Raw genomic sequence first — 20,929 nt, forward strand, 5'->3', positions numbered from 1 at the left:
ATGTAACTGAAGTTTTGATGTAAGGGGTAAGTCAACTACCCATTTTATCTTACGAAAACTCGAACTCTCACCTTTCACTTTGGAAGAAGGTAGATGATTCGGTTTGGTTATAGTCTTTTCTCAACTTTGGTAGCCCGGTCTTTTATTTGTCGCATTTGTTCTTTGAAGTAAATGGGTGTTACAATGGTTTGGCATCCTCGAAGTAATGGTATTGCTGCATATGCGCTGAAAAGATATTTACACATGTGCAGGAAATGATCCTCTTTCCATTTAATATGGCATGCATTTAATATGCGGCCCTTCAAAATTCTGAAACGAAAATGAATTTATATTATAAATTTAGGAAAGTTTTCAAAATAATTTAGGAGCTAAAATTTGACATTCAATCTTTAGATTAAGACACTTCAGGGCATTTCTAAAAGGAAAGGAGAAACACCCTGTGGACTACTCCTAACCCTATTGATATATCAGATGCAACCAGGCTAGCTCTCTTCCTGAAGCTACCACCGTGTGCATTATAGCTTACATTCGGACAATTCTTCAAACGGAAAGCAAAAATAGTAAATCCCAACAATCATTCCCCACCTCCACCCGATTAGAAATAGCCGACTCCCACCACTAAAATATGGATGTTCAAATGAATGAAAAGTTGTAGTTATGGAGTTCAAATGGCTGATACCTTTGGAACATCCACTGGGAACTGATCAATCTCATCCATCCATGGGTTATTCCCCTTTGTTGCCCTAACAGTCCTTAAAGCCTTCCACACAGAGCTGTTACACTTAAACCCTGAACCAAATGCTATTTGCCATATTCTATCTCCCTTCTTCACCCTTCCCTTGGCTTCTGAATATGCCAGTTCATACCACAAGGAACTGCTTGAAGTGTTCCCGAATCGATAAAGTGTCATCCGGGACGGCTCCATATGCCAATCAGAAAGCTGCAAGTTCTTCTCCAATTCATCCAAAACAGCTCGTCCTCCAGCATGAATGCAGAAATGTTCAAAAGCTAGTTTGAAATTGGGAATGTAAGGCTTCACATTCTTCATCTTGAAAAGTTTTCTCCCGACTAAGGTAGCAAAGAAAAGCAACTGTTCAGACATCGGCAGAACAAGAGGCCCCAATGTAGTGATGTTGGTCTTTAAAGCATCACCAGCGACTGCCATTAGCTCCTTCGACAAAGAAACCCCAATGTTCCCATCGGAGTCCTCTTCTTGTGTCACGCAGGCAAAGCATTTATCATCGGCACCCTTGTGGGTCCTGACAGCGTGCACCAATTGATATTTGGATCTTCTTCTGTCGGAGCGTTTGTTAGAAAGCAGTATCGCAGCACCTCCCATTCGAAATAAGCAATTTGAAACAAGCTTCGATCTATCATTCCCAAAGTACCAGTTCAAAGTGATGTTCTCCATGCTGATAACTAAAGCGTACGAGTTGGGATGGACCTGAAGAAGTTTTTGAGCAAGATCTATCGATATTAAACCCGCGCTGCAACCCATGCCACCTAAATTGTAGCTTTCTATGTTTCCCCTGAGCTTGTAATGGTTGATGACCATGGCAGATAAAGATGGGGTTGGATTGAACAAGCTACAATTCACTACCAAGATCCCAATATCTTTGGGTTTGACAGATGTCTTGGCAAAAAGCTCATCAATTGCACCATACATTACAGTCTCGGCTTCCTTTCTAGCTTCTTTCATTGATGGATTTGGAGGTACATTGGTGATAGCCTCAGGAAGGTAAGTAGAATCCCCAAGCCCAGATCTTTCAACAATCTTACGCTGGAACTCAAGATTTTCCTCCGTAAATGCACCAATTAATCGAGATTGATCCATAAACATCTTTTTTGAAAATCTTTGAGCTTCATCAGGCTTGTAGCATGAGAAGTCAACAAGGTATACAGGGCGAGGACGAGTGACGTAGTAAATGGTGGATACAAACACTAGAAGTGTTGAGCAGAGCACTACAGAGATTAGGTTATATTGAAGATTATCCCAAAGATCATAAAGATCTTGGAGAGAGAATGTCGAGATTTGTGCGGCAAATAGGACTACAAGAGGGGAAAGAAAGAGGAACATTCCATGAGTCATGAGATAATGATAACCAAGCTTAACATATTTTAACTTCACTGAATTCTTATAATCGGGAAGCTTCAACGATGAAGGCGAGATTAAGGGTGCCTTCAGTCTAGGTTCTGTCATTTTCCCTGATAAAAAATTATAGAACATGGTTTAGATAAATGCAACAAATAAAAAATCTCAGTTACTAGCAGAAAATAGGCATGGAAAATAAAGTTCTAAAAAATGGGTGTTTCATGATACCATTTTTTATGGTCAAACTAGATCAAAACATGCCTTTGATTGATAATTTGGCTAATGAGTTTCTCTAAACCAAATAATTAAGGCTATCTAGAACAACAAATCAACAATGTAAAAAAGAACGCAAAAAATATGGGGTCTTGTGGTGACCTAGATCCATACACCCAATATGGTTATAAATAGTACCAATAATAATATAGGTCCATGAAAACATAATCCATTTTATTCAATGACCCCGATCTAGACAGGACAACGAAATTTATACTATTCATCACAAGCTTATTACCAAAAGACCGTTATTAAAACAAAATTAGTCAAATTTCACTAAATTGATGTTGAAATGCACATAAAAATGCAGAGAAATGATAACCAAACAACACCCACATCATAATTCACATAAAACACACACACACAAACGAATTACTTTCACAAAAAACGTTATTTATACAAAACCCAGATCAGAAATCACATCAAGAACTCAACTTTTGTGTACTTCACAAAGAAATCAAGTGCAATAAAAAATGGACAAAATTCAGATCGATAAAACTGACCTTAAGGTAGAATCAAAGCTCAGATCGCTTGAATTTTCCAAGAGAAGCCAAAGAGAGAGACGAGGGAGAGAGGAAAAGAGTAAAATGGGAAACAAAAATGTCAAAGCTGTATTAAAATATAATCCAAAAATTTGTGAAGCGTAATGGGGATCTATTTATACTGGAAATGAGAGCAACAAGCGACGAGTTCCTGCCAAATTTAAAAAGTATAATAATGATTGAGAAGCCAGTTCACTGTAATGGCAAGCGAACTCGGGTTTGAATATTTTAGAGAGAGAGAGAGATGCAGGCGGCGTAGGCCGGTTTTGAAAATTAAAAAGCTTTGACTAGCGGTCTCTGTCCGGTAATCAATGGTTATGGTCTCTCTCTCTTCTGTGGAATAATTGCCAGCCGTTTGGGTCCGTCTTATCCAACGATAGCAATACATGTGGTGTAACTTCGGTCACATAATGCTTCTAAGCAAGTGTCATTCTCACTACAATTTTTTTTGCGCATCATTATACTTTTGATTTCATTAAGTGCGATTTAGATTTTGTCATTTTGAACTATTGTTTTTGTTTTATTGTGAATTAGGTTTGAACTATATTCTCTCTCTTCGGAATATTCATTTTCATTTTATGTGACTTAGGTTCGAATTATCACCCCCTCTCAATGATTTATTTGGTCAGTAAAAAAGAAAAGAAAATAAATGATAATCAGGTGAGTTGAAGAAAATTAAGGAGGAAAGATGATGATATTATTAATTATTTATAGTATTAGTTGATTAAGGAAAAAGAAAAAGAAAAGAAAATGATAGTAATAAGAAAAAAAAAAAAAAAAAAAAAAAAGGAGGAAAAAAAATTATTTTAATGAATCTTTTTGGTAGATTTTGTTTTCTTATAAAAATAAAGACAATTTTATACTAGCATTTTCTTCCCGTTGCTATTCATACCTTATTACATCTCTCATTCATGTTAAAAAAGAAAATATTAAATATTTCGATAGTATGATAAGCGTATGGTAACCAAAATGCCCAAGACATACTGAAATGGGAAGGTGAAGTGAGAGATTAGCCCACAACTCAAAATAGGACAATCCAAAAGCCCCTTACTTTCAAGGGCTCTATTCCAATCCAATGAACAAAGAAGAAAGTTTCCAAACATTACTAGCCGCCTAAGTAGCTAAAACAATATTTCTAAATCGATGAGTAGGAGTAGCTAATCTATCTTTTTGATTCAACCAAAGAAGTATCTCTCTAACGGAAGACGTGATCTAATACAAAAAGTCTCATCTCTTCTTTTCAATTTTAGGTGTAACTAAATGTTAGGTTTGGAGAACGACTTTTTTGATTTTTTATTTATTTTTTAATAGGGCGGTGTAAGCCCAGAATAATCTCTGGTGATTTGGAATCTTTTTTTCAGATTTTAGAGTATAAAATTTATGACGTTCAAATCTGTTAAAAACATTTTGAGAGTGAATTGCTATTAAAAAATAAAAATAAAATAATATTTCAGCAGAGATTGTTGTACCAACATCACCTGAATTATGTTATTTGATCAACTTTTCACAAAATTTTGAATTATTTGGTCAAAGTCTAAAAGTTGGAAAAAAAAAATAGCAAGTATAATAAAATGCTTCTTGTTTACCTAATTAATTAACCCAATCTTTTGTTTTGTCTAGATTTTCATCTAATCTACTTCGGGGATGCAATCCGAATAAAAAATTTCGCCACATTATGTGACCAAATAGGCCGAAGTTATAATTATCAACCTATAATTAGTAATTAGTCCAGAAATTATAATTATATATATATATATACACTGTATGCATTTCATATACATGAAATCAATTTGATGGCAAATCTCCCATCAAGAAAGAAAAGAAGTTGCTTTGGAGAAGCACACTGCTTCAAACTGTAACCTTTTTTTAAGAGTTGAGGTAAGGGATCAAAGGATTCTAACGAAATGGTATTAGTTTCTTATCCTCCAAGGAAAAAAATAGTTATTAGTGCATTAACAATTTGTTTCTCAAAAAAATATTGTTATATCCTTTCTCTTTATATCACTTCATGCCTATTTTGGAAAAGTGAAGCAAATATATTTATAGAAAAAAAAGGCACAAAGAAGGGGTAGTCCAAACAAGGAGCAAAGCCCAAAATTAAAACTGAAGTAGCCCAACAATGGAATTGGACTCTAGGGAAGCTAACCCTTCGGCCCAACAAGTTGAGACATAAGAGCCCATTTCCAAATCAAATTGAACACCGTTCCTTACTTTTACAACGTTAACAAAGCCTGCCCATGCCAATATGCAACGTCAAGTGTATAATGCCTGTCTGTATGCCGTGGGGCCTAGTCTTTTTGTTAGTAATCACTCTGGATTCAATTTCCGTGGAGTACTGATACTCGGTGTTAGAGTCGGACACATCTCATTAAATTTATGTAAATAAAGAATGATATTATTATGTGATGATGTCATACTAACGTCATTCCCACCTGCATAATTTTTTTTTTTTTTGAATTATTTAAGATAATTTTAGATTCGAGATTACAGTCAGTTCACAACGTAATATTCTAAAACATCATAAAAAAAAATGACAATTATGATGCCAGCTGCTTGAACAAGTTGTTGGCAGCTTATAAAAATCTAGCAACTCCCCGCTGGTGTGGTGACATGCTTCATTGTCCAATTTAATTTGAATCCCTAGTTGTTAATTATATATGGGAGGTCGATCTTTTGTTTTATGTGAATAAATTAAATAGTCACTAGATACATAATTCCAACAACCTACTTAATAATTAATACTACATAGTATACTGCTCTGAGGAATTTTATGATCGTGAATAATACTTTATTGTATAGCACGAATACATCATGACACATGCATTATGTTACATGGAAATGAAAAAAGTTTGATGTCCATTGTCCAGTGTCAGTGTCAACTTTTAACATTAGAGTATCATCAAAGAATTAATATAATCCATCATGAAGTCGTTCCCTCGTTTTGGAAAAATTTGGAACTTATGTACAAGCTCACAATCATCCATGCATGCAAGCGCGCATATATATATAAAATACATTCTTCAAACTCAAAGGATACTGATGAGTGTTGTGTGAATAAGAAACGTGGACTTTATTATATGACATCATTCCGATATCATGTGGTATAATTTATACCTCACATATTTCCTATTCTTCGAATGATGTATCATTTAGTCATTAAAAATTGTTACTTATCTCACTAAGCGTGAGTTGGGTTAATATATATATCTACTATAATTAAATACTCCTTTTGTCACAAATTAGGACGTTGTTCATCTTTTATTTTTGAATTGTTCCAAAATATTTGTCCACTTAAAAAGTTCAAAAAACACATTTCACATTTTTTCATAAAATAACCTTGAAATCTTAAAAAAAAATTCAAATTTGATTATATATATATATATATATATATATTCAAATTTGAAAGTTAACATACTAATTTTAAAAGGGAATAATACAATAATTATATGTTCTCTTAAAAAGTTCTATTCCACAAAAGAAATATCTAATATGGGACAAATGGAGTATTAAAAATTAAGCTAGGATGAGGCAAACTAATTGGATTTATTATGGGTTGCAATATTGTGCTGTGTACATCACTAAGAAATTAACATTTTGGGATTGTTGTTAGAATGATGAAAAAGCTTTTAATAGTAGAGTTGTCACAAAATTGTTATTAGTAAAAAACATGTTGGGTTTTGTAATACATTTTTGAAAGTACTTTTAAATTTGTTTAGTAACAATATTGTTTAAAGCTTACTGTGTTAGACATAAACTAATAATAATGTTATGTGATATTAATGCAAGTATAATTCATTCACATGTCATGACTGCTGATTACCATGACATGGTTAGTGATTATAAAATTAATTTAAATACACGTCAAACTGAAAAATAGAATTTATCATTTGAATTTTCACTCTACACACAGGATATGGTGTTTGTGTGGCTCATCAGATACAATGAGAACACTGATAGTGATTCAGATAAGTAAGAAATAAAAAATTGTATTTATAAAGAAAATGGATTAAATTGTTAAAAAAAGGAAGGTTACCTTTGTCTAGAAGACAATTCCGAAATTTACGATTTCTTGAAGAATAATAGAATAAACTAATTCCATCATTTTGTATAGATTTTGATATTGATCACTTTTGATTCAATTTTTAAATTTTTCCATTAGTAAACAAACATTCACCAAATAACAGTAATGTTAATAGGTAAAAAAAAAAAAATTAAAGAAATCTTGTTTGAAATCTCCTTCCAAATAAGAATCGATTAGGCACCGTCAAACCAAGAGGCAAAACAGTGAGAGAATTAGATGCGGTGGTGGTTTGGTAGAAAATAAATTGGGGTAGTTTTAAATTTTTTTTCTAAAAAATTACTCTTAACCCAAACGTTATTTACATTATTTAATGGACTGTTTATTAATGTTTAAAAGTAGTATCATTCTAATGGACTGTTTATTAATGTTTAAAAGTAGTATCATTCTAATTTTTTTAAAAATAAGACTAATATCATAACCTATATAAAATTATGGGACTAAAAAAAAAAAAAAAAACCTAAAAATAGAGATTAGCCAGTTTAGTTTCATATAGGATGCCACATTGCGCCATGTATGAAGAATGCCCCATCATTTTTACTACCAATGGAAGGATATAAAATGACCAAATTACCCCACAGTCATGGTCAATTGGATATTGGGAACCCGTATCATATCTATAGGATAATGTGGCGAACATTTTCTACCTCTGAAACGCAACATCCACTGCCTTTCTCATTGTCAATTTTAGATGACCCAACAATGCACCCAAAAAATGATGCTTTATGACCCACTCGAGGGTCAGACCAACGTGTACGCTGACCTGTCATTCAAATTTCCTATGTGGCTGGAACACATAGGACCACGTCTCATTGGCATTGGGTCATACACACCCTTCAAGCCTCACTCCACACTCTTTCCGTGGCTTGCTAGTGCCAAAACGAGCCCAACACTCTCTTCCCTTTATAAGACCATATATATATCCCCCATGACCACCCAGTTTAAACTCAATCCAAACCACTAAAACCCTAATTTTCATCTTCTAGTTGTCTTACCACTTTTCTTCCTCCACTCCAAATTTTCCTGAGAAAATGTCTCTCATTTCCAAGGTCATTGGGTCATGGTACAAGAGGCATGGCGATGGCGATGATGACGGAGATGACGGCTATGATTATGCCCCAGCAGCGTGCATGGAAGGGGATGGTGATGACGACGACGGAGATTATGACTATGCTCCCGCCGCATCCATGGAGGGGGACGATGACGACGACGACGACGGTGGTTATGATTATGCTCCAGCTGCATGATATGTGTATTATTAGTACTAGATATGTTTGCTTCAAAACTTGACCTCTGACCCTAATCATGGGGTATTTATATATAAGCCCCATAGTTTTGTAGGCTATGATATGATTTAAGGCTTCAAATCAGTGTGTGTTATCGCATTTTGATGGTGTTGATTTGTGCCCTATGAGCTTTGCTCGATCCAGAGTGTCTTTGTAGAAGATAATAAATGAGGAAGATATATAATATGATTATGCATCTTATATTTAAATTCCTACGCCGTCATCTCCTTTATTCATCATGCGACCTGTGACATAATGTTAGTCATAAGATGATTAATATTTACAACATCAATTACTAAATTAAAGCCTTATTTAATTGTTTTCTAGTGGAAGAAATAAATAATGTGTTTTTGCAGCCAATGCACATGTCATACAAAATTTTTGTTCCTAGGAAGAATGTTTTGTTGTCCGCTAGTGTTAGTTTATGGGCTAAAAAGAATGCTTTGAAAATTTGAATTTAAGTGCTCTAATGGGACCAAATACTAAGCAACAAATTAAATATTAAATAAAGACTGGGATTATGTAATCTTACTTAACTAAAGTGTCACAATTGGTCTTATTTCTATATAAATAATCTCATAAAATGTGGCATTTAATTAAATGGAGTACAAATTAATCCTTGACGGTACCCTATGCGTACGTCAATGCTCATAAAACCCAACTCACATGTTTACAAGTCTACATTTAAATATGGTCTGGGCTCTGGTCCACCAACAACAAAAGACAAAATCCCAATAAAAAAAATAGTACTACGTTGTTGGGCTTAGGTATTGGATAACAACCAGCAGTGCACTATTGATGAAGTATTATTACATCTATTCCTTGTGTACACCACCATTTGCAAAGCTAGGATTTAATGGAGAGGCCCAAGACAAGAAAGTGAAGAAATCATTCACACGCAGTGCGTCACACTATGTCCATTTTTCAGGGGCCATCCATTAATTCAGAGAGTGTTAATATGATGACCTTGATCAGTTGGAGATCTTTCTCTCTATACTTCAATATTAGTCTACATTCTAACCAACATTGGAAAAACAATGAATGTCTCCCTTAAAATTATATCAAATGTTCATTTTTTTATGAATTATTTTATTATTCCTTCCACCCACATAATTGTTGAGTTGCACTGTGCCCACAAATTAAGTCATTGAAAAATCTCCGGCTTTAATTTTTTATATTTTTAACAATTCTTTTAAGTTTATTTTTCTATGGAGTTATCATGAAAGAATGACGATATTATATATAGAACAGATACGGATACGATAGGACACAGATATTTCTACAAGTCAAATTTTAAAAAAGTAAGATACAGATACAGGGATGGTAATGGGGCGGAGTTGGGGCAGGTTTGACCAAATCCTACTCCGTCACGTTAAAAAATTTATTATACCAACTCCGCTCTTACTTCAGAACAGGTTTGTAATTGTTATGCTATCTCCACCCTTATTTCGATAGACAAAATACCGACTTCGTCCCATGTACTCATCTTAATTGCGAGGTGTGGCAGGGATGGGCCAGGTTATGCTACTTTTATTATGTAGTAAAAAAAAAAAAGTTACTAGCCCAACGTGCTCAAATTGGACTGATAAATAAGATGTCCTAACTTTTAAATTATTAAGTATTGAATATTAATATATTAACAAACACTTTCAGTAAAGCAACGAGAGTCTTAAAAATATAAAATGTATATTTTATATATACAAAAATTAAAAGATACATATATAATCGGGGCGAGGTCATTACTAAATTTGCCCTCACCCCAAACCTGCTTCGGATTTTCAATTATTTTACCATACTCGTCCTAAAACCATTTAAGAGACACTAAATCCACCCCATTAGGGGCGGGGGTGGGGCAAAAACCCTCCGGGTCGGAGGAAATTGACATCCCTATACGGGTACGACGTGAACACAGTTATATAATAATATAATTTTTTTTTATTATACAGTAATAGTATTATAAAATTAACTTTAATTCATTTATAATTCTATACTAAGGTGATATTTGATTATCCAATTCAATGCTTAATTCTGAATTAATTAAACGCTTATCCAATTAAGTTTTAATTGGCGTTTGATAACCAAATTTGAATACCACTGAAAATGATAAATATCACTTAAAATGGGCTAAAATTTTAAGTGATTGGGACATCACTTATCACTAAATACTGAACACTGAAAATTAAAAAAATATATAAAAATTTCAGCACATAAAATTCAATCTTTAAAATTTTCAGTATTTAATTTTCAGTTTTATCAAACAGCACATAAGAGTTGTTTTGAAATGAATTAGAAAATAAAATTATATCATTGTTGTAATAATTTTTATATCATATATACTATTATTTCACTACTTTGTCATGATAGTATTTATATTATTTTCAAAATTACTAGGTAGATTTGTGTTAGAAGTGTTTGAAAAGTGTTGGTTGTTTGAAAAGTGTCGGTGAAGTGTCTGAAATAATAAAATTAATCTTTATTTATGAACACCTATGTAAAGTATTGAACACGTATTCGAAGAGTGCCAGTGTCTGACACGGTACGGCTACTTCATAAAAGTATCCATGCTTCTTAAATGATAATAAAGGATTAAATAGTATTTGGAGATTTAATATTTAAAATTTTATTAAGTTAAAAAAAAAAAAAAATTGATTCTTCAACTTTTTATTCAAAAAGGTATATACATATTTTTACCAAACACGATTCAATATAAAAAAGAAGAATTTTAAGGTCTGTTCAACAACGGCAGCACAAGGGAACAGTGTGATTTCCAAATTTCTTTAAAAAACGGCGTCGTGTTAGCAGTTTTGAAGTCTTTGCCCCTTCCTCGAGTCGACCCCAATATTATTGCACCATTCATTCAACAGCGCAGTGTGGGAGACTCTGCAAAGCCCTTTCTCTCATCAGTGGATGGCAATGAAGTTTCAGATCCCTCTCAATATTTCAATGGAAAAGGTTCATTCTTCAAACCCTAAATTCTTATAAGCTTTCTATATTTTCTGCTCCACATATTTGTATCGCCAATAATCTAGCAGATCACTCCATTATTATCATTAATATTTGCAATGAAGTCCTTTTTTTAGTTCAGAACCTTTCAGATTTCACACAAATACGACTCTCAATTCGAAATCAATCCACATAAGTTCCTAATTTTGTTCAGATTCACTGGATTTACCAGTCAATTTGGGGGAAAAACATAATCGTCAAAACAAAACCATGGCTTCAATTCGATTCGATTCATCGAAGCAGTATTATGCCACTAGCAGTCTTGTTGTCGGCTATGCACTATGTTCGAGCTTGCTTGCAGTCATTAACAAATTCGCCATTACCAAATTCAACTACCCAGGTCTTCTCACTGCGTTGCAGTACCTAACTTCAGCTCTAGGGGTATGGGTTTTGGGCAAATTAGGGTTTCTACACCACGACCCATTCACATTTCAAACAGCCAAGAAATTCATGCCTGCGGCAATTGTTTTCTTCCTCGCCATTTTCACAAACACCAACTTGCTGCGTCATGCCAATGTTGATACCTTTATAGTTTTTCGATCCCTGACACCCCTATTGGTTGCAATAGCTGATACCACGTTTCGAAAACAGCCATGCCCATCAAAGCTAACTTTTTTATCTCTGGTGATTATTTTGGGTGGTGCTGTTGGGTATGTGGCCACGGATTCGGGTTTTACCCTCACTGCATACTCATGGGCATTTGCTTATTTGGTCACAATTACGACAGAGATGGTTTATATCAAACACATGGTTATGAGTCTGGGATTGAACACATGGGGTTTTGTGTTATACAACAATTTGTTATCTTTGATGATCTCTCCGGTGTTTTGGATTGTGACCGGAGAGTATCTTGATGTGTTCGCTGCTGTGGGATCAAATTCTGGGTATTGGTTTGAGCTGGGTGCATTTCTGGCAGTGTCTTTGTCTTGTGTGTTCGGGTTGCTCATCAGTTTCTTTGGGTTTGCAGCCAGGAAGGCGATCTCTGCTACTGCATTTACAGTGACTGGTGTAGTTAACAAGTTTCTTACAGTTGCCATCAATGTGATGATTTGGGATAAACATGCTAGTCCATTTGGCTTGCTTTGCCTCCTCTTAACCATTGCGGGCGGTGTATTTTATCAGCAGTCAGTCACAGGGGTTGGCAGCGCTCCCCCTGCCGTGTCTAAACCAATAGACATTGAAAATAAAGGTGATAGTTATGGTGATGATGATCAGGAAAAGGGCGTATCTGGTAAAATTACTGGTGTATGAGATCTTTTTACTTGTTCTGGTCATTGTGAAAAAGGCTAGTATTTGAAGATTTTATGCCACTTTTAGTGACTTAGTTATATTTTCCTGTAGGAAAAGAGAAAAGTTATATTTTCCTGTATCAGACATGCACAATATATTCTCTTGAGATGATTTGAATGCACTCTTTGCATGGACTCCTATACAACTTGTCGATTCTTGAGGCAGTGGCTACATCTTTTGTTTTGTGCAGCTGTAAATGGCCCATAACACTGTTGTTGTTGTTGTTGTTGTTTTTTTTTTTTTTTTCTCTAATTCTGTTGATTATTCCTTTATATCAAATGTAAAGGAGTATTAATTAAAAATGGTGAATTTTAGTTTAGCTCAAGGTGCACAAGCTGTCAGCATTGTAGTATGAATCCCAGGTGATTAGCTAATTCACATTTCCTATATGTAGAAATCCATATGATTTGTATCATCAATTTAGGGCCTTTAGTTAATCCCAAAAAGCTTGATAGATAATTTTGAGCCTCCTGTTCTTAAATTAGAGTGAATTACATCTGTTCCCTTCATTCTCTCCTGTAATGTGAAGACTTCATAGACAGTTGTGTGGTAGATTTTTGACTAAAGTTAGCTATCCACAGGCGTTACCACCAACTATTTTCAAGTTCGTAATATATGTGTTGTGACCCTTCAGTTTTAACACCATATGCAGCAGCAGCAGCAGCAGCAGCAAGAGAAAGGAGTATTACAAAGGTGAGGAAAGATGGCCAAAACCATATTGGCCATGCTAATGGCCGTAGCATGTCTGATTATGCCTTTTATTTTTCTTGTCGATTCTTGAAGCAGTGGCTATATCTTTTGTTTTGTTGAGTTGTTGTAAATGCCCCACAATAAAAGGAAGATTAGCACCGTACTTGTTTTTTCACCTCTAATTATGTTTGATTATTCCTTTCTCTTTGGCATTTTAGTTTCGTAGATACTTCTAGTTTGAATCAAGTGTCATTAATTGATTATTACAATGACCTCTTGGTTTATATCTTCTTCTCTAGGACTTGCTATAACTCAGCTGGGATTTATGGTCAATTAATGAACAAGGATTTTTTATGCTGTGTATCCAAATTTTTTATGATATAGGTAATCGGATGTGGAACAAGAATGCTCTAACATTCTCTCCCACCAGAAGCTCCCGTACTCGTAGATGAAGAACCTAGTGCTTGTCATTCAATCCAAAAGCTTAAGTTATTAGGTAGTGCTGCATATTCGCCCTTGCAATCCCTAGACCTTTTTATTCGGATCCAATGTGGAACAAAAATGTTCCAACACAAATTCACATTCATCTTAGACATTTGTGTGCTAGTTTTTATGAGATATAACTAATGCTTTGAGTACCATATCCAAACCACTGCCATCTCAACATCTTGATGAATACGGTAGGAATTTCTCTTAGCTACAGCTCTGGCCATGACCTGTGCAATCTCCATCTTTTACAACCATGTTTCTGGATATTGTTCACCTTGAATTGGTTTTTGTTTGTTAGATTTCTACGGGCTGTGATATTTCAACGGCTGGTGGGGCCCACATCTCCTGTAAGAGAGCCGTTCCAACCGATTAAGTTAAAAAAGAGTCATTCTAATTCTAGTTCTAAATTGAAAATAGAAGTGTTGGGCGTGAAGCATCCCAATGCTGCATGGGATGCTCACGTGGCTCTAAGCATGGTTTGAAAAGAGAACCTCTCATGGGCCAACGCTTTGAATGACGGTAATGAAATACCTTCGGCCTAGGACTGCAAATGAGCCGTACCGAGCCGAGCCTCAGGTTGTTCGGGTTTGGGTTTGGGCTCGTTTATTTATAGTTCGGCATGGACTCGGCTTGGGCTCGTGACGAGCTCAAAAATTTGAGCTCGGGCTCGGGCTTGGGCTCGCCTAATTTAAGAAAATAAATTAATTTTATAGTCAGAATTTGTTCAAGCTCGTTTTTGAGCTCGTCAACTCGTTTAGTAAATTTTTGTATATTTATCTTATATTTTCAAAAATTAAAAAATTTTATTTAAAAATAAAAAAATAATAAACTTGTCCTATAACGAGTCTACGGTTCATGAACATAAACGAACTTACATGAACTTATGTTCATGAACATAAACGAATTTACACGAACTTATGTTTACGGGCTTACACGAGTCGAGCCTAATATTGCTCAAGATCGGCTCGTTTACTAAACGAGCTTAGAAATCGAGCTCGGGCTCGACTCATTTATTTAATGAATAAGTCAGAGCCGAGCCGAGCCCATGAACAGTTCGATTCATTTGTAGTCCTACTTCAGCCTCCAATTTCTTACTATCGGAAATGAAAACATTAAATATTATTATGCAGCTAATTTTCAGACAAGAAATGCACAAGGGAAGCCTAATTTTAAACCCCAAGGTGGAGAGAGAGTGGTCACTACCCACAAATTACATGACTGGCATATGCCAATCCCAACTTTGGAGAATAATTTGGGTGTGCCCGGTGCACTGGGCACATTAAGACCGTCCGTGTGATATACATGCATTATACTTGCGAAAATGATTTTGGAGAAGAATTTGGGTGTGTCTGATGTACCAAGCAAACCGTTCGTGTGATGCACATGCATTATACTTGTGGTAATGAATATATAATGCGGTAATGAATGGTTCTGATGTGCCCATCGGGCACCCAAGTTCTCCCAACTTTGGCACTAAATATAACATTAGAGTCAGCAAAGGAACAACCAAATCCAGGAACAACGGGATGACATTGTCAACTTAATGATGCAAAATATTGACCTTAGAAGCAGAACTTTTGCTCCGCGGAGAATTATGTCTGCATGAATTGGTGACCAACAAACAATCCTAGATTCTTCCAATTGAATTGAAGAAGCATAAAAGGCAAGAACATAAATTTGTTGGAAGGAAAAATAGAATTATAAATATTAACTCTTAAAAAATTATCACATGGCTCAAGATTTGTTAATCACAACTCGACATATAAATAAATATGTCAAAAATGCACCGTTTAAAGTAATGATAGTTCATACAATAATCAGGACCCAAAAAAAAAACAGAAGAAAAGGATTAAGAACTGGTGTGAATGTGAACATGCATTGGAGTTTGTTGTCAAAAGTACCGTTTGGAGTAAACAAAAAAAAAAGAAGGATTATGATCTAAGAAAGGTTGTAAGACTAGGTTGGAAAGCAATTAGACAACCCTTTCGGTGCCTTGCCTTCGTCTTTTGGAACCCATTTAAAGTTTGCTTAATAAATATGTGGACTGTCATCAAATTATGCTACGAAATCAGTGCTAATTCTAATGCCATTTACTTGTGAAACCAACGATGTGGCTTTTCCCCATTGAGTAATAATACTTGTATCGATTTGTCACAGTGAATTACCTAACCGAATGTTTCTGATTAGTTATTTATGCATAATACATGTAAGTGGTAGATCTACTTCTTTGTTTATCTCATTCGTTGTAGTGAATTGTCAGACTTATTTCTATTAATTAGTCCATTTATGTATAATTAAAGAAGTGGGGCCCTCCACTTACATGTATTGTACATAAATAACTAATAAAAAATATTCGGTTAGGTAATTCATCGCAACAAATGGGTGCAAGTATCATTACTCTTCTCCATTATCAACTTCTTCTTTTTTTTATTTTATGAAATGCAGTTACTTTTTTATCATCACATTATAATATGTTTTTTATCATCACATACACTTTTACTGAGACTTAAATTTCTGACATTCTTTTGAGGAGTAAGAGCCTAATACCGTTATTACATTATGACATATTGAATTATACACAACACAATTCTTAAAATGTTCATATTATCATTGATCTGCTCATATATATATATATATATATATATAGTATACTTTTTAAATGGAGTGCTAATGAGGCAATTAACAGGTTAAAGTACGTAGCTCAATATTATGATTTGTCAATTTCAGCCTTCCAGAAATATTGTGCTAACCCATCATATAATGTCAAAAGAGATCCGGAAACAATTACTAGAAAAAACACAAAATAGAAAATAAATGAAGAAAAAAAAAGAAAAGAAAAGAGAATTTGGTATTTAACTCTATGTTAATGGAAAAAAATAGAGTAAAGAGAAATAGAAAGAAGGAAAAAGAATAAAAGATAATGCTAAAAACATTTGGATACTCTATATAATACATATTACAAAGTTAGATAATATATTTATAATATTATACTATATTGGGTTGGATTGATTCTAATAAGTATTCGTTTATTAATTACAACGTTATAGAATAATAATAATAAAAATAAATAAAAAGTCCATTTTCACTCAACATGGTGGGTTACGGCCGTGAGTGTCATTATCCACATAAACAAGGGCAAACATGTCAAAAGAACAAAAAGCAAAAAGTAACAGAAAACGCCGAGAACCATATAATCCAATCTTCAATTTTCATCAAATAAGACGTGATACAATGGAATGGATAACAAAACAAACCTTCACTTTTTCCTTATGACCTTTTTACCCTCTCTACTGTCCATCATTAAACATAGAGAACAACAAACACATTTAACAATACAAATTAACCCTACCCCTAACCCTAGTTACAGTAAAAGTTAAGTTAGAACTTGAGACTTCCATTGCCCTCTTGATCACCTTCCTCTCTCATCGCCAGCATTCTTCTCTCTCCACCACCATTGTTGCCACAGCTGTCACCCTTCCAGCTTCCACTCGTGGACCTGCCGTCTTCAATGCTCTCGGACCTGTCACCGGCGCCCCTTCCGTCAGATTCTGGCATGCTATGGGTAGGTGAGGTTGCCTTGTACACTTGGAGCTGGTGGTGGAGCGCGTGATGGTGGTGCAACTGGTGGTGGGGCTGTGGTGGCGTAGGATAATATTCTTGGGGCGCCTGTGGCGCACAGTAGAGTGGGGAGGCATGGGCAGTTGGGTGTGCGCCGTAGAGGGTGGGTGCACCACCGTGCGCCGCTGCGGTGGAGTAATCTTGTGGGACCCATATGCCCCCTAAGACCACCACCCGGGGCGGTTGTGTTCCTGCAGCTTGTGGGCTTGGACTTGGTCGTCTGGTGTGCAGTCTATATTTCTGTATATGTGTGTGCATATATATAGTCATCAGTATTTGTTAAACTAAGGACAATGCATGAGAATATGCACAGTACTGTTGTTCTGCATTTTGTTACACGTACGTACACAACTTTGCCAAATGAACCAGCAGTGAAAAGAAAAAGGGTGCTCATGCATGTCAGTGTGTGTGAGAGAGAGAGAGAGAAAGGCACCTGGAGATGGCTTTTAACTTCATCATTGGTCAAACCGTCAACCTTCATCAGTTCCCTGATTTGTTTTGGTGTGGCCACTGTAATTATTGTACCAAAAAAAAAAAAAATAAAAAGACAAATAATTTATTTATCATCATCATAGATTCATAAGATTAATTATAATTATATATGCATATCTATTTTTAAAAAAAAAATTCTCTATTACAATTTAGTACCTTGAGAACCACCTAACATCTGAAGAGCATTAACAAATCGTCGGTGCAACTCCGGGGACCAACACCTCCTAGCCTTCCTATGAGTTTGAGTAGTATTGGTACTGTTGGTGGTGGTTGCTGTTTCACCTTCTGCCGCAGTCTCGGCTCCTTTATCTTGGTGGATCCCGGCAGTTACAATATTGCCACCATTACAAGAAATGTCAATCCTGGAGTAAGATATTCCGGTTTCGGCTTCAGATAATTTCTTGTCCTCCAATATTTCTTTGTTGACAGACGCCAGAGCCAAATCAGGAAGAGCCATTGGACTATGACATGAGTTTCTTTCTTTGGAGAATGGATGAAAAGCACCTCCGCTCCTTTGTTTGTCATCTAAGGATAGCTTAGCACTGACACCAAAGCAGATTTCAGTTTTAGGGGATATTATGGTGTTTTGTGGTGGCTTGCTAATTTCCTCATGACTTGCTTGGCTCCAGAGTTGTGCAGATGTCATCCAATCTGCCTTGTCCGACATGTTTGTTGCCTTCTCTGAGCCTTCTGAGCTTGAATGTTTAAGGGGTATGAATTCTTCGAGCACCGGTCTTGGCCCTTGATTTGCCCGGTTGCTTTGTAGCTGCTGTCTTGAAGCCTCCATGGCTGAATATATATATAAGCCCGAAATAAGAAAACAGATCGATGGTAATTGTTTATATAACAGCTAGCATAAAGTGAGCTGTTACATGATGTGAATATTGCTATATTGAGAACAAAATCAGTATTGAAACTGTTTGGGGGATATATATATAAAAATTGTTTACCAATTAGCCTTTCTTCTTAAAAATGAAATTTAGAATGATCTGCAAACTTTTTTTTTTTTGAATGCTAAGAAATATTGGTGACAACTCAAATATATATAAAGTTAGGCACATGAAAAGCTATTTCTTGCTTCTACTAATGTAAAAGACAAAGCTAGAGAAGATTAAAAGCTAGACACTAATATTGTGCAGAACATGAATATCCACACTAGGGCAGTAATATATATATATGTATATATATATGAATGCCTTTTGAATCTTAAGGTAGCTAGATGATTTAGGTTCTGTATATATCTACCATATGCACATATATATAGTAAAGTTATGAATAATAATAGAGACTTGAACCATTAAGCTTAGAATGCAAAATCAGCGCAAAGATTACAATTATGCATATCAAAATGAAAAAGGAAAAAAAGAGAAGGTACCATTGGTGAGAAGTTGCATGCAGAGGGGAAGCTCTCGCTTGAAAGCATCGATCTTGAGGCGTTCTTCCTCGAGACGAGCAACGAACTCTTCAAGCTTTTGAGTCTGATCAGTCTGCTCTCCAAAAGATTTTGGCAGCATAGGATAGCTATGTGGTTTGTAATCCAGGCTTAGTTCTGAGGGAGACACCATCATTTACGTGTATATATGTATATATGTGTACGTGTCTTATAACAATAACAAATCTATTCAATCAACTTTCTAATTATCACAAATATATGTTGAAGCTCATCTAGGATCGAGGCACAGTGTTAAAATTGTATGTGGGAAGAAAGAAGAGCAAGAAAAGTGGGTGGTGGCCTATTTCTTTCTAGCTAGGTTTGAACTCATTGTGTGTGTGTGTGTGTGTGTGAGAGAGAGAGAGAGAGAGAGAGAGAGAGGGAGATGAAGGGATGAATGTTGTTTGTGAACACAAGGAGGATCGAGGGGGGATCGCCTTCTTTTTAGGGGTGAGTTCGAGGGAGAATAAAGTGGGGTTTTAGAGAGAGAAAGGGGAGAGAGAAAAGAAAAAGCAGCTAAATTAGGAGAGATAGATAAAGCACAAGGATGGTAACTTCTTGCAAAGAACAAAGGCAAAAGCTAACAAAATGTGACCTGACAGAAGGAATCAAGAGGCTAGCTCTCTGACACCTGAAGGTCATGTGCTAAGACTGTGTGTGTGTGAGAGAGAGAGAGAGAACCCTCCAACATGCAGTACGTCTTTATACTACAGTATATAGCTAGGAATTCAAATCACCATTCACCAATACAAAAGATGATTCTTCTTCCCTTCCTAGTTCCTAGTGTTCCTCCTCTCTTTTTATTTTTTCCCTTTTTATTTTTTTTTTCTTTTTTTTTGTTTTTTGAATTATGACCCGTTTAATATTTTCTTTTTATCCTAACATCCTTCTCTTTTTGCTGCCTATTTCTTTGTCATACTTAAAGGTTTTCATAAAAAGCCTCGTTGGGCTAAATTGGTTATTTTTCAATACGATTCCTGTCAACAAACTCAGGACATACATCCAATTAGTCGTAGGAGACCCCTTATCCACTAAGCTAGCTGTGCGGGTTAATATTTATTTTAAAATTGTGTAAAAGTGCAATACAATCCAAATTGTACCTTTGGGTGGCAAAATGGGTGTTAAGAAAGAGGATTGTTTGGATTTGTTTATGGTTATGATTAATTTGATCTCGTCAGGTTTAACAAAGAAAAACCTGCACAGTAAGTACCAAAATGAGGCAGTGTCCCATGTTCTTATTAAAGTATCCATTCATCTTTAAGATATGAAATAATGATTCTATTATGATTAATTAACAATATAAAGGCTTTGGAAAAAGCACATAACGTATGCATTTTTTTTATTTTTATTTTTACCACCTTGAGAAGAAGAAAGAGAGATTCTAAGGGTGCCCAATATCAAATTTCACCATGCAACTTTCTTTTTGGTTTCAAAAGCTGCATCATTGTTTACATTTGAGTGAATATATATATATATATATATATATATATATATATATATATATAACTGTATAGCACTTTGCAATATTCACTCAAATGTAGAACAATTGTTTAGAGAGAGAGAGAGAGTTAACCTAAAATGAAACATTCATTATAAGAATATAATATTTGCTCTTAAGAAAGGAATATCTGTGTTCCAATTCTA

At 35.2% G+C, this 20,929-nt stretch overlaps 3 protein-coding genes across 3 annotated transcripts; 1 reads left to right on the plus strand and 2 right to left on the minus strand.

Moving 5' to 3' along the window:
* Positions 1-307: 307 nt before the first annotated feature.
* Positions 308-3,206, minus strand: LOC132279980 (3-ketoacyl-CoA synthase 11-like). The gene is made up of 2 exons (XM_059782068.1): positions 2,869-3,206; positions 308-2,205 (listed from the first exon to the last, which is right to left on the minus strand). The coding sequence occupies exon 2, from the start codon at positions 2,198-2,200 to the stop codon at positions 665-667; it is 1,536 nt and encodes a 511-aa protein (XP_059638051.1). The 5' UTR covers positions 2,201-2,205; positions 2,869-3,206; the 3' UTR covers positions 308-664.
* Positions 3,207-11,079: 7,873 nt separating this feature from the next.
* Positions 11,080-12,753, plus strand: LOC132279982 (GDP-fucose transporter 1-like). The gene has a single exon (XM_059782070.1). It carries the CDS (start codon positions 11,485-11,487, stop codon positions 12,523-12,525), a length of 1,041 nt encoding a protein of 346 aa, XP_059638053.1. The 5' UTR covers positions 11,080-11,484; the 3' UTR covers positions 12,526-12,753.
* A 4,157-nt stretch (positions 12,754-16,910) lies between these two features.
* Positions 16,911-19,709, minus strand: LOC132279983 (myb family transcription factor EFM-like). The gene is made up of 4 exons (XM_059782071.1): positions 19,229-19,709; positions 18,010-18,642; positions 17,795-17,871; positions 16,911-17,601 (listed from the first exon to the last, which is right to left on the minus strand). The coding sequence occupies exons 1-4, from the start codon at positions 19,419-19,421 to the stop codon at positions 17,122-17,124; spliced, it is 1,383 nt and encodes a 460-aa protein (XP_059638054.1). The 5' UTR covers positions 19,422-19,709; the 3' UTR covers positions 16,911-17,121.
* Positions 19,710-20,929: the final 1,220 nt, after the last annotated feature.

The sequence above is a fragment of the Cornus florida genome, unplaced genomic scaffold (genome assembly GCF_030987335.1).
Source record: "Cornus florida cultivar Cherokee Brave unplaced genomic scaffold, ASM3098733v1 CherokeeBrave_3.0.0_Hap2_Chr10, whole genome shotgun sequence".
NCBI lineage: Eukaryota > Viridiplantae > Streptophyta > Magnoliopsida > Cornales > Cornaceae > Cornus > Cornus florida.